At 37.6% G+C, this 14919-nt stretch overlaps 1 protein-coding gene across 2 annotated transcripts in view; it reads right to left on the bottom strand.

The window, feature by feature from the left end:
• Positions 1 to 14919, bottom strand: part of INO80 (INO80 complex ATPase subunit) — a 128977-nt gene that overhangs the window by 76599 nt on the left and 37459 nt on the right. For both annotated transcript variants that reach the window (XM_057543716.1, XM_057543717.1), the window contains exons 8-14: positions 10669 to 10722; positions 8841 to 9044; positions 5648 to 5843; positions 4688 to 4755; positions 3387 to 3596; positions 2820 to 2900; positions 1854 to 1949 (exon numbers count right to left, since the gene is read on the bottom strand). In XM_057543716.1, the coding sequence (XP_057399699.1) occupies positions 1854 to 1949; positions 2820 to 2900; positions 3387 to 3596; positions 4688 to 4755; positions 5648 to 5843; positions 8841 to 9044; positions 10669 to 10722 (909 nt within the window). The remainder of the gene's footprint in view (positions 1 to 1853; positions 1950 to 2819; positions 2901 to 3386; positions 3597 to 4687; positions 4756 to 5647; positions 5844 to 8840; positions 9045 to 10668; positions 10723 to 14919) is intronic.

The following is a 14919-nucleotide window of genomic DNA, read 5'->3' as shown; positions in this document are numbered from 1 at the left end:
AATTCCACTCCTAGGTATATACCCAAAAGAACTGAAAACAGGACAGGTGTTCAAACAAAAACCTGTACATGAATGTTTATAGCAGCACTATTAACAATAGCCAAAAGGAACAACCAAAATACCCATCAACAGATGAATGGATAAACAAAATACAGTATATCCAGATAATGAAATATTATTCACTATAAGATTATATAATATTATGACTGAAATATTATTCAGTCATAAAAGGAATGAAGTGCTGATACATGTTACAACATGATGAACCTTGAAAAACTTACTAAGGGAAAAGAAGCAGCCAGACCTAAAAGGCCACATTCCAGGTATACAAAATATTCAGAATAAGCAAATCCACAGAGACATAAAGCAGATCTGTGGTAGTCAGGGGCAAGAGGGAAAGGGAATAGGGAGTGACTGCTTAATGGGAAGGAGGTTTCTGTTTTGTATGATAAAATTCTGCAATAAGATAGCAGTGATTATTGTACCACACTGTAAATGTACTTAATACTACTGAATTGTACACTTTCAACTGGCCCACAGGCCATATTTTACTGACCCCTGGACTAGAGCTTCAAAAGGAAACTCCACATGTAAATGAAAACTCAGTTTCAGGCATGGGTATAAAGTCAAAAGAGAGGTACCAATGACATAAGTAGTACTACATTGCCACCTATCGGCCAGTGAAAGAAATATTGAAAACTTTAGTGGTTTGGAAGAAAATTTTAAGACTTAATTTTTCAAGCTCCTAATTGTTTGACATGTACTAAACGACAATAACAACAAGAAAGCAGAAAAAAGATGAAGGGCTCCTTATTCAATGTGAAAAAACCCTAGAGAAAATATTCAATAAATTGCCTTAGAACAACCTCACCTCCTTAGAAAGTTAAGAATGAGTCAGCCAAGCTAAAAGCCATATACCTAATGTGCCTTGTAAACAGTTCCTAAGTCTATTAATTCAGCCGCAAAGGTGGGGCCACAAACACAAAGGTGCCCCAAAGTGGAATATCCCAGACACGTCCCTATTCCTTATAAAGTATAAGCCAGAAAAACACCTCCCATGACCTCTTAAATTGCATGGAACCCATGATTATTATGGAGACCCAAGATCAGAGATCATGTCACTATCTCTTGATACATATCTCCAAAAAATCCTTCTTACTTCAACTTCATTATCATTATATTCCTTTAGGGACAAAACAAATATTTAACTCATTTCCTTCTTTTTACTTGCAAATAATATAAAAAATCCTATCCATTCTTTCTTACATCCCAACAACTCTGCATAATTAAACCCCTATTTAAATCTTGTCCATACTTGATGCAGCGTATTTCCCTGCTGATCACATCCTACCTAAATCTCAATTCTTTTCCTCTGAATTAGTTAAATGCAACTTTCACATTATCTACCTTAGACATTATAATCTGGACCAAGACTGAAGAGCTGGCTTTGGAGTGTCAAGAAAATAGATAATCTATGACTACATCTTGGGGGGGGGGCGGGGGGGGAGTGTGGACAACAATGCCATAAATTATAGTATATGTACCTTGATTTATCAAAACCTATATTAAGCCAGCAAGGTAGACATTTTCTATTATGGCAGTACAACCAGGAGCTACAATTCATGTGGTCAATGCAGCAAATCACTCAAACTGGACTTTGGCTTTCTCATAAAACATAAGGATGTAATATGCTGTCTTACTGCTCCCATCAGTAACTTTGACAGGAAATGTATGCAAGGTTATTTTGAAAAAAATGTAAGAAATTAAAAGCTATTATGAGCAATTAAGTAAGGCAGCAAAAAAGGAGTCAGAAAGTTTATTTTAAAAAGCAAGAGAATTTTGTTGATTTTTACCTTAAATTTAGGAACAAATCTAGTAAACTCCTGGTGCCAATTGTTAAGTGTAGAAGCAGGTGAAATTATTAAGAAAGGTCCCCAAATGTTCTCTCTCTGAAACAGAAAAACTGGGTCAGCCAACTGCAGGAAAACTGAAGAAATTTAATTCAAAATTATAATTAACAACAAGAGGAGTTTAAGAATAGGAGATGCATTATAACAAGAGAAATGGTTCCTATCTCCCATACCTGCACACTCAATGATAATATCCTATGTTAAGAAAAATAATATTCTATGTTAATAATAACACAGGCTAGGAAGTTGCTCGCACACACCTTGAGAAAAAAAAACCAAGCAATTACTCCCCACCCGCCCTTACAGGTCCTAGTTTATATCATTCACAAAGCACTTATGACATACTGACTTGTATGTGTTGCTTTTCCTTATACTAGATGATCACAACTATTTTACTATTATTTAATTGGTATAGAGTTTTCTGCATTTTTCAAAATGCTTTCACGCATTTCTTCTCACTTAATTCTCACAAATTTCCTGTAAAGTAGATATTATCCCCACTTTGCAGAAGTGGAAACTAAACCTCACAGAGTTAAAGTGAAGTCAGGTCAAAAGAGGCTAAGCGAATTGTCCAAGTTTACACTGCTAGTAAGCACAGAGCTGAGATGTGAAACAAGGTCTTCTGATCTAACTAACTACAGTGTTTTTGCCACTACAATGGTGGTTCTCTACAGAAGTGGGAGATGGGGAATGAAAACACACATGCTTAGAAACTGTCCTAGTCTTCTTGAAAACCAGAATGTTTCACCACACTGTATCACCCTGTAAAGGCCTTGAAGGCAAGGAGCAAGTCCTACTGTCTTGGTATGCTACAGTCTAGCGTACTGCTTGATAATGGCTGATTCTCAATAGAAAATGACCCTAGGATGGAGAGAGAGGAAGATGAAAAGACTGCATGCATCTACCCACCTCAGCCAGATGGGCAAGGAGGGCAATGCTCTGTACTGTCTTACCAAGTCCCATTTCATCGGCAAGAATGCCATTAATACCCTGGAAAAAAAATACACATAGTCAACACCTCTCACATTGCATTACACAGGGTTCAACTTACTGCCAAAAAGAACTACCCAAAATGTCAGACTTGTTCAAAGGAAAGTGACTAGAGATACCCAGCTTTAGCACTATTACTACTGTAATGATTCCTTTTGCCAATTCCACAGCTACAACTCTGAATCATGAGACAAACATGCCAAAGCCAGTTTTTCAGCTAATCTAATCCAGGTACAAATGCAATCAGGTTTATTACTAAGACCACTTAAGACAAACTTTATACATGATACAAATAATCCCCAATAAAATCTCCAGGTTAGAAATATAGAGACATCTTTCTGATTCTTATCAAACGATAAAGCTTTTTTAAAAGGATGAAATCTATAACATTATCTTGTGCTCATTTCACAATACACTGAACCAACGACTTTAGGAAAACAGATAACAAACAAAACAGAGTGGGTATGACATAGTTCTAAAATTCACCTGTTCATAGAGATTTGCCAACCAATTCATGCCTTTCAGCTGATAACCTTTTAATTTGCCATTAAAAATTGTAGGCTGTGGAATATCCTCACCAGCCCGGATAGATGGGTTTGCCAGGCTATAACTCTCCCCAAAACCAGTGCCAGACTTGTTTGCTGCCCGTAGGGCAGCTGCTCGACTTTCTTTTGCATCTTCATCGAATGACCTTGTCTGGAATATAAAAATATATTAGAAGAAATATATGAGGAAAATAATTAAATTCAAATAAAATTCATAATGCTAATATATCTAACTTGTGCTAGTGGGAACAAACTTTCTGGTAATATAATGTAATATATTACATGTAAGCATAATACACGTGACTCTTGAAAAACATGGGTTTGAACTGTGTGGGTCAACTGATATATGAAGTCTTTTCACTAAGTATGTGCAAGAGTACTACTTGATCCTGTGGTTGGTTGGATCTGTGGATGTGGATCCATAGGTATGGAGGGCTGACTGTAAAGTCATACAAAGATTTTTGACTGCAGGGTAGGTCGGCACCCCTAACTCCCAGAGTTACTCAAGGGTCAAGCGTACATTAAAGTATATTACTAATATTTTAAAATTATTTTAACAATTATATTGAGAATACGCTTTTGATAGACAGGCACTAAGCCATATCACACAATTACTTGCTTCATCAATGAATTTATTAAAGATTTGATATAAAACCTGTTTGGTTGGGGTTGGCGAGGAATAGGTTGAGTTTGTCTCTATCCTTGACTTGGACCCTGTCAAAGTTACACAGGGGCTTCTATGCAGTATATTAAACTGTATTTTCCTTACTTAATTTGATCTAACTGCAGTTTCTTTCTGATTTCACTAAATGTCACTATATCGTGAATAAGCAAGTTATTACTAAAGTGAAAGAAGGTGCTAACTTAGCAGTTTTAACACATGGTATCACTTTCTTAACAAGCAACAGTGTGGACTTTTTCACTAAACAACCATGATGCACTTCATTCTGTATTACCCATGATTACCAGGGAGGACAGAAGAAAAAAAATAGACAAACTGTCTTAGCGTCAATCAACACATTCTTAAAGCTCAGACAAGTGAATGCTCGTTTTCCATATTTCCTCAGGTATTCCTCTATTACTCTCAAGTAAATAGAGACACACACCCCCGCCCAATGCAGTCACATACACACGTACACATCCATTAATGTTTTTAACTGAAAATACGATTAAGATTAAAGGAGGACCACCTAAGTAAAAAGTTGTATTTCCAGGGCCCAACATTTCATTTTTAAGACTCACCCGAGCCTGATGAATATGGTAAGCATTTTCAGCATTCTTCAGGGCCTGGGCTTTGAAATGGTTACTATCTGAAAAGGGAAATGTGTAGATTATAACACCTCATTAACTGATCTCCTTTAAGGATGCAATTTATACTAGCATATGTGGATCCCTGACGCCCACATTCTATTTATCCCTAAGTTCACAGAGGGTGAGGGAGAAGATAGGCTCAAATTACTTGACAGAGGTAAGGACCTGGAAGTGGCAATGGAGGCAGAGGGCTGCCATGGTCTCTAGGAGCCAAAGCCAGCTCACAAAAGCCACCAGGAGACTGAGCCCCAGTCTCCCAATCCTGCGTTTCTTGCACGAAGCAATGTCGAAGCCAGGAAAAGCAAGACAATGAGGATTCAAAATTGTAATATATTTATACCAGGTGAAACTATTCCAAAAGAAGAAACAGAGACTGTGTAAATCCCAACATAATCTGAAACACTCTCATTTTCTCTTATTCTTACTCAACATGATCTTGACCACTATTCTCTGTGAACTTCCTCTCAAACTTTACCCCAATTCCTCCCTGTGTGGTCATAAAAATACCAAAACAGTCTCTTCTCATGCTTTACTCACATCACCAAGAATCCTGTTACGTGAGAGATGATTTTCTCTAATTAGATATGTTCACTGAATTCTTCTGATACAATACCTTTTATTTCTACTAACAAATCAACACACAAAATATTCCCAAATTTGCAAGATCATATAACCACACCCTTTCCTTTTCAAATTCTTTAATAAAAGTTTTTTATATGCTTATTTTATACAAACATTCACACTTTCCCTACTCCAATAAAATAAATCCCCCTTTTGATCAATATTACCTATCAATCAAGACAAAACTTGCAAGAATTAATGATGAGTATAACCTGAGATACGAAAAAATTTTGGGTATCTCCTTCCTCCCACTCCTGATTCAGGACTCACCATAATCCTCCTGTGTGATGTTAACTACCACCCCTCCGCCAATGTCAATTTGTCTCTGTGTAGAACTATCTTCCAGTTTCCTTAAGATTTCTTCCTGGATCCCATCGTGACCCATGTCTCGTTTGCGACTCATGAAATGGGCATACAACTCTGTCTGGGTGATGAGGAAGTTCAGTTTTCGCTGCTGCCTCTTGGCCTAAAGGGGAAAAAAGATGAAAGTGAAAAGAGTCAAATCACCAATCATATACAAGGGTAGTCAACAGAATTCACTAAACTTATACATAGTTTGCAAACAATTCCTTTACAAATTCTTTACCTTTAGAAAGGTAAAAATTGCTAATGAACAAATTTTATTATAACTAAGTCAGTGGTACTAAAAGCAAGGAATAATCTTTATTTATAGCCTAATAATAACCTACGTTTTGCTCTCCTTTACAAAATAAAATCTTTTTTCCACTAGGCGTCTGCCTAAAATGCTTATTTCTTTACTATATTACTTTTCTTTAATGGCACTGAGATACCAACTAAATTCAAACAACATGCTTTACTTAATAACTTGGGTGATAAATACACGTGTACAGCTTTATTATTTTTAAAAACATAAATGTGTCCAAAACTCTTCTTTAACACCAGAAGGCAAAATAAGTGATGAAGAGCTATAAATTATTCTGAAAGTCAATGCAGGAGGTATCTGAGAATAAGAAGCCCATGAAAAAAAGAAAATGCTCCCCAAAACAGCCTACTGTTCATTTGTGATAATGATAGCTATAAAACATGAATATAGACCAAATACAAAGTCACAAACACATATACCTTTTTTTAAAGTATGAGAAAGCTAAATTCAAAGTGCCTCTGAAATAACCTAGTAAGGAAAATAATCATTATGTCAGTAAAAATCATTCTTCAAGATAAACAATAAAATGAGTAAGCAAATGAGCCAAAAGACTGAATTATATGAAATACAGCATACACAATAAATATCAAATCAAAGAATCATTATTCTGCATAAACTATTTTATAATAAAATTCTTATGAAGTATACTTGATTTATCCTTGATCCACCTCCACAAAAGAAAAACAACAATAAAATAAGGAACATGGCCAGGAAGGACATAAGTCCCAAAGTATGCTACACAAAACTAGGCTTTCTCCTTAAGGTTTTATAACACTTTAGCCAAATTCAGATTAGAAAAAAAATCTGAAAGTTTGAGAGAAAACTGATTTATTTTCATAAAGGATACAGATGTTCATGTTCTAAAGCTAAAGTACTGACAAGAAAACCTTTCTCGGAACTTCCCTGGTGGTCCAGTGGTTCAGACTCCGTGCTTCCACTGCAGGGAGCACGGGTTCATTCCCTGGTAGGGGAACTAAGATACCGCAAAAGGCGCGGTGCGGCCAAAAATTAAAAGAAAACCTTTCTAAATTAAACCATAAAAAGTAACATTTCCTTTAACCTTAAGGAAGTCAACTACTATGTGTCTAAATGAAGAAGGCAAATTAAGGGAACAAGGATACATCAAAAATGTCTTAATTCAAAAATTCAGGGCTTCCCTGGTGGCGCAGTGGTTGAGAATCTGCCTGCCAATGCAGGGGACATGGGCTCGAGCCCTGGTCTGGGAAGATCCCACATGCCGCGGAGCGACTAGGCCCGTGAGCCGCAACTATTGAGCCTGTGCATCTGGAGTCTGTGCTCCGCAACAAGAGAGGCCGCGATAGTGAGAGGCCCACGCACCGCGATGAAGAGTGGCCCCCACTTGCCACAACTAGAGAAAGCCCTCGCACAGAAACGAAGACCCAACACAGCCAAAAATAAATGAAAAAATAAATAAATAAAGTAACTTAAAAAAAAAATTCAGAGAAAAAGACACATAAGTCAACATAATCACAGATGAAAGTCTCATCAGTTAGCTATCAACATAATTGAGAGAATGTCTCACAAACCTAGATCATAAGCCAAGTCAGTTTCAAAACTTCAAGATCTGTGACTAACTCAAATGCCTCTAAACTCAGTGAGCAAATATTTCCATTAGCATCAAAAGTTTACTAACTCAATAATATGTTTATCTTCCATGCAAAGAAACAAGTCACCCAGGGACTTAAGAGAACTGGGCAAAATCCATATTCCCCCTCAAAGGCATGAGACAGGAGGGAAGACCAAGAACTCAAAAGAGTCTCCATGGCTCTGCTTTGACAGGAGTACTACCTATACCCGAAAGAAAACATTCAATCCTCTGATTCCCTTCCTTCTCCAGACCTCAACTGTCCTTCCACTCATCCCAATGGGCTTACCAATGGCAACATAATATCTCTGTCCTCTTAATCTCTCCTCTTGCTTCCCTGAATAATACTCTCAGCTGATATCAAGCTTAGCAAGAGAACTGACTGCAAGTTAAAACAGAAAAGTAGGTGGCAGCGGTTGGGGAGGGGGGGGTGTCTCAGAAAACTGAGCTAGTTGTCCATTGTCCCTATCTGGCCCTAAATTTGGCAACCAGCCCTCATCTTCCAACAAATCGAAATTACAGCCAGCATCTGGAACCAAGCCCAGATAAGCTCTAAGCTGTTTTTTCTTTCATTCCTTTTGTTTTTTTGGGGGGGGGAGGCTGGGGAAGGGTGTCCTCCAGAAATATTCAAAAGAATAAGGCTACAAAGAATAGAGGAAATGGGGACTTCCCTGGTGGCGCAGTGGTTACGAATCCGCCTGCCAATGCAGGGGACACACGTTTGAGCCCTGGTCTAGGAAGATCCCACATGCCGCGGAGCAACAAAGCCCGTGCGCCACAACTACTGAAGCTCACACGCCTAGAGCCCATGCTCTGCAACAAGAGAAGCCACTGCAATGAGAAGCCCACGCACCCCAACGAACAGTGGCCCCCCACTTGCTGCAACTAGAGAAAGCCCACGTTCAGCAACGAAGACCCAACACAGCCAAAAATAAATAAAATTAAAAAAAAAAAAAAAAAAAAAGAAGAGAGGAAATGAGCATAGAAGAGAGGTGAAGGCCAGGGAGAGGGCCTTACTAAAAGAATAAAAACAGAACTGATTTACTGGACTAAAATCACTATACTCAAAGTTATGTCTTAAAATATTTTTTCAACCATTTCATTGGTTAGATTTACAACTTATGAAATGCTAACCCATCTCTTAATATGGCTGCAGCAATTACGGTTTTCAAAATTTCATGCTATTGCCCTACCTCCCGCATTTCTTCATCCAACTTCCGCTGCTCCAAGGCTTCCTTCTCTGCACGTTTGCGGTGTTCCTTCTCCACCTTCTCATACTTCTTCCAGTATAGAAGCATTTCCTTGGTGAGGCGGCGAGCACGAGGTAAGGTCTCCTTACAGTTTTTCTGGGCCTGCAAGGCGGCTCGACGCACCTCCTTCATGCATTGGTGGGCGAGCTGCAAGTGACAACAATGTTATCACAATGGAGGAGGACCAACACCGGGGCCAGTTCTCCCTGGACTCTAAACCACAGCATCCCTCAACCTGTTCAGGGCATATAGTCCTCCTATGGCCACATCTCTTTCTCCCTAATCTGATTAACGTCTCTATACAGTCCTGTGAGCCAGTCCCAGGCCACAAAGTAATATCAGGGATGAGAAATCTACAGACACATTGCCTGAGAAGATGAAAAAAAAGTATAATAACCTAAGATGTTCTAGGAAGTTTTGAAATATTATCATACACATTAATAATAAAAGCCTTCAGGAAGTCCCTGGCGGTCTAGTGGTTAGGGCTTTGCATACTCACTGCTAAGGGCCTGGGGGTTCAATCCTTGGTTGGGAAACTAAAATCCCACAAGCCGTGTGGCGTGGCCAAAAAAATTTTTTTAATAATAATAATAATAATAATAGCTGTCAGTGTTTATTATATGCTAGGCACCATTCTAAGCTTAACATATATTAAACTAACTCATTCTCCACAAAAACCCTATGAAGTTGATATTTTATATATAGATGAGGAAATGAGGATGAGTAACTAGCCCAGGGAAACACAACTAGTAAGGTTACCTCATCTAATTCTCACAATACCCAAAGAAAGTTGCGTTAATTCCCTCTAAGGGAAAGTATTAATACCATCATTTCTTAGATGAAGAGACTGAGCACAGGATGACTGCATGATCTGCCCAAGGAATTAACAGTAGGCTATGGTCTTACCCCCAAAAATTTGAAAACCAGAAATGCGAGGAAGAGCAATTTTATTTTTAAAATAGATTGAAAAAGAAACGAAATTGAGTTATTTGTAGTGAGGTGGATGGACCTAGAGTCTGTCATACAGAGTGAAGTAAGTCAGAAAGAGAGAAACAAATACCGTATGCTAACACATATATATGGAATCTAAAAAAAAAAATAAAAAAGGTTCTAACGAACCTAGGGGCAGGACAGGAATAAAGATGCAGACGTCACCACCTAGAGGGGTGGGATAGCGAGGGTGGGAGGGAGGGAGATGCAAGAGGGAAGAGATATGGAGACATATGTATATGTATAACTGATTCACTTTGTTATAAAGCAGAAACTGACACACCATTGTAAAGCAATTATACTCTAATAAAGATGTTTAAAAAAAAAAAAAGACGCAGATGTATAGAATGGACTTGAGGACACGGGGCGGGGGAAAGGTAAGCTAGGACGAAGTGAGAGAGTAGCATTGACATATATACACTACCAAATGTAAAAGAGATAGCTAGTGGGAAGCAGCTGCATCGCACAGGGAGATCAGCTCGGTGCTTTGTGACCACCTAGGGGGTGGGATAAGGAGGGTGGGAGGGAGACGCAAGAGGGAGGGGATATGGGGATATATGTATAGCTGATTCACTTTGTTATACTGCAGAAACTACAAAACATTGTAAAGCAATTATACTCCAATAAAGATGTTTAAAAAATAGATTGAGAACATTTAGAAACTCTCTTAAGTACTATTAGATTAAGTATCAACAGGTCACAGGAGACAAGAGCAGCAACCATAGATCTAAATAATAAGAACACATTCCAGCAAAACATAAAATGGGAAATATAATCGTACCTTGCGGCTATTGGTGAGAAACAGGTTACGAGCTGAAGCTTTCTGCTTGTTGGCCTAAAATAGTTAAAAACAATACTTCATTTAGGATTCTTTTTTGAAATAAGATTGTGTAGACTGGCACCGTACTTTACTGATCTCCTCAAAGATTAAAAAATAAAATGCCAAACCAAGCGTAGTCAAAATACATTACTTCTTTCAATTAAAATAAAATACATTACTTCTAAGAGTCACCCAAATGTACCAACTCAGAACAACACATAAAGCTCCTAAAGCCTCATTAAAAAAAATAAACTGGTGTTGCATCTGCCTTAAATTGAGTCTTCTGTATCCTTCTGGAAAAAATTTAAGCTATATTTAAGGCTTGAAGTGAACAAGGAAAATGTAACAACATACCCTAATCCTAGCACCACCCTGATTAGAACACTGCTTTCTAGGGTCAATATGCAAAGAAGCTGAGACAGCAGGGCACTCAGATACAAAAATCATTAGGAGAAAGGTAAACTAGCTTCTTAGTTTGTGATTCTAGCCCTACCTCCAGCCAAGGCAAACCCACTGCCACTATTACTTAATTTCTACCACCACTTGACCTCACCTTCTTCAACAAAAATTCCGAGGCAGATCTAACACAAGATGACTCAGCAGCCCACAACCAAGTCTCAAGCTGCTTATTATGTCTACCACTTCACTTAAAAAAAACTAGCTTCAATAAAGAAACCTGATTTTAACCATGATGGTCCATTTATTTGACGTGGGAAAGAAGAGGCAGAGCTGAGTGGCTCTCTGACTATTAAAGAAATCTCCCCCAGACTGTAAAGAAACAATGGGTGTGAAGTTATACAAAGGGCCTGAAAGCCATTTCTATAATAATCCCACCTCAGACTGTCTGATTAAGGGAATTTTTAGGGCTGTTAACAAAAACTTTCTCTAATTCTAAAGCAACTACTGCCACTTTAAAGATAAAAATCTCAAATATTCCCACTGAATTCCTTATCATCAGAGGGCATCATCTGAAGCCTCTTCACCAAGTATGAAACAAGTTTTTCTGTAACTTTTCCCATCACGAATGTTCATACAAAGTCAATAGGCACATGAAAAGGTGCTCAACATCACTAATTATCACAGAAATTCAGTCAAAACAAAAATGAGATATCACCTCACACCTGTCAGAATGGCTACCATCAAGAGGACCACAAATAAATGTTGGAGAGGATATGGAGAAAGGGAACCCTAGCACACTGCTGGTGGGAATGTAAATTGGTACAGCCACTATGGAAAACAGTATGGAGGGCCCTCAAAAAACTAAAAATAGAACTACCATATCATCCAGCAATTCCACCCCTGGGTATACATCCAAAGAAAACGAAAACACTAAGTCAAAAAGATACATGCACCCCAATGCTCATAGTAGCACTATTTAAAATAGCCAAGATATGGAAGCAACCTAAGTGTCCAACAACAGATGAATGAATAAAGAAGATGTGATACATACACACACACACCCTGGAATATTACTCAGCCATAAAAAAGAATGAAATTCTGCCATTTGCAACAACATGTATGGACCTAGAGGGTATTATGCTTAGTGAAATAAGTCAGAGAAAGACAAATACTGTATGTTATCACTTACATGTAGAATATAAGAAATAAAACAAACGAATATAACAAACCAGAAACAGTCTCATAGATATAGAGAACAAACGAGTGGTTGCTAGTGGGAAGGGGGAAGAGAGGGAACAAGATAGAGGTATGGGATTAACAGGTACAAACTACTATGTATAAAAAATAAATAAGCAACAAGGATATATTGTATAGCACAGAGAACTTAGCCAATATTTTATAATAACTTTAAATGGAGTATAATGTATAAAAATTTTGAATCACTATGCTGTACACCTAACATTATAAATCAACTATATCTCAATTAAAAAAAAAGAATGCTCAAACACATACTCTCTCCAGAAATATTTATTAATTGCTATGGAGGGAGGGGAAGTAATTGCACAGTACAGAGGCACCATCATACTAAGGGATCAAAGCTAATATCACTATATAGGGACAGATGTGTCAAGTGCCTCCTGATGAGATATGTCAAGAACATATCACTCTCTAGTAATACTGCCAAAAATGCATAATTCAAATCTAATCCCAAGGAAACATCACACAAACCCAAATTCAAAAATATTCTACAAAATGGTATACTCTTCAAAATAACAATGTCAGGAAAGATGAAAGCTAAGGAATTGTTTCAGAATAAAGGAGATTAATGAGACATGACAATTAAATGCAACATGTAGTCCTAGATTGATTCAGAGGTGGGGAAAGTGCTATAAAGGACATTATTGAAACAAGTGATGAAATATGAAAACCTATGGGTCAGATAATAATTTTTAATACTGCACTGTGGTTATGCACTAGATGATTTCCTTTTTCTTTGGAAACACACAATTATTAGGAGTAAATTTAGCACAAAATCTCAAACTAACCCTTAAAATGAGTGAGAAAAAAAGTATGCATTTATATGGCAAAAGCAAATGAGGCAAACAGGTGCTAAATACGAGTAAAAGATACATGGCAGTTCCTTGCATTATTCTTGCCATACTTTTTCTTTTTTTAAATTTTTAATTAATTTATTTATCTATTTTTTGGCTGCGTTGGGTCTTTGTTGCTGTGCGCGGGCTTTCTCTAGTTGGATCATATGGTAGTTCTATTTTCAGTTTTCTGAGGGACCTCCATACCAATTTACATTCCCACCAACAGTGTGCTAGGGTTCCTTCTTCCCCACATCCTCTCCAACATTTGTTATTTGTGGTCCTTCTGATTAACAGCCGTTCTGACAGGTGTGAGGTGATATCTCATTTTTGTTTTGATTTGCATTTCTCTGATGATTAGCAATGTTGAGTATCTTTTCATGTACCTGTTAACCATCTACATGTCTTCTTTGGAAAAGTGTGTATTCAAGTCTTCTGGCCATTTTCTGATTAGGTTGCTTTATTGATACTGAGTTGTATGAGCTGTTTATATATTTTGCATATTAATCCTTTGCCAGTCATACCATTTGCAAATATCTTCTCTCATTCTATACATTATCTTTTTGTTCTGTCAATGGTTTTCCTTGCTGCGCAAAACCTTTTACATTTAACTAGGTCCCATTTGTTTACTTTTGCTTTTATTTCTTCTTTTGCCTCAAGAGACAGATCCAAAGAAATACTGCTACAATTTATGTCCAAGGTTGTTCTGCCTATGTTTTCTTCCAGGAGTTTCATGGTTTCAGATCTTATCAGATCTTCTCAGGTCCTTAATCCAGTTTGAGTTTATTTTTGTATACAGTGTGAGGAAACTGAACTAACTTTAGAGTTATGGAAAACATGCAAAAAATAGTAGAGTTCCCTTACTACTCCCCACCCCCGCTTTCCCTAATTTTAGCAACTTATATAACCATAGTGCAATTATTAAGAAAGGAAATTAACTGCCCTCTAGGGCCCATGAGCCACAACTACTGAAGCCCGTGAGCCACATCTACTGAAGCCCGCACGCCACAACTACTGAAGCCCATGTGCCTAGAGCCCATGCTCTGCCACAAGAGAATCTACCGCAATGAGAAGCCCACGCACTGCAACAAAGAGTAGCCCCCACTCACCACAACTAAAGAAAGCCCATGCAGCAACGAAGAGCCAATGCAGCCATAAATAAATAAATTAATTAATTAAATAAAGTTCCCTTTAAAAAATAATAAATAAAAAGTGATGCTTCTCGACACTTACGAATTTAAAAAAAAAAAAAAAAAGCAAGGAAATTAACACCAGTAAAGTATTAACCAAATTATATATAAGTCTTATTTGAATGTCAACAACTTTTCCACTAATATCCTTTCACTGTTCCAGGATCCTACACAGGATCTCACAATGCGTTCATTTAGTTGTTCTTCTCCTTAATCTCTTCCTGTATGTAACATTTCCTCAGTCCTTCTCTTTCATGTCCTTGACACTTTTGAAAAGCACCAATCAGTTATTCTGTAAAGTGTCCCAAAACGTGTGGTTTTCCGGTTTTTCCTCATGATGGGAATGACATCGTTTACTATGGCAAGAATACCAGAGAAATGATGTTTTGATGATGTGTTCCTCTCAGTGCATCACATCAAGGAGTTCATGATATCAAAATTTATATTACTAGTGATGTTTACTTTGATCATTTGGTTAAGGTGCACTCTGCCAATTTTGAAGCTATGCAACTTCTGCTTCTCCTTTAACTTTT

Source organism: Balaenoptera acutorostrata, chromosome 3 (genome assembly GCF_949987535.1).
Source record: "Balaenoptera acutorostrata chromosome 3, mBalAcu1.1, whole genome shotgun sequence".
Classification (NCBI taxonomy): Eukaryota; Metazoa; Chordata; class Mammalia; order Artiodactyla; family Balaenopteridae; genus Balaenoptera; species Balaenoptera acutorostrata.
The sequence above is the reverse complement of the archived record's forward strand: the minus strand, read 5'-3'. Positions and strand labels throughout refer to the sequence as shown.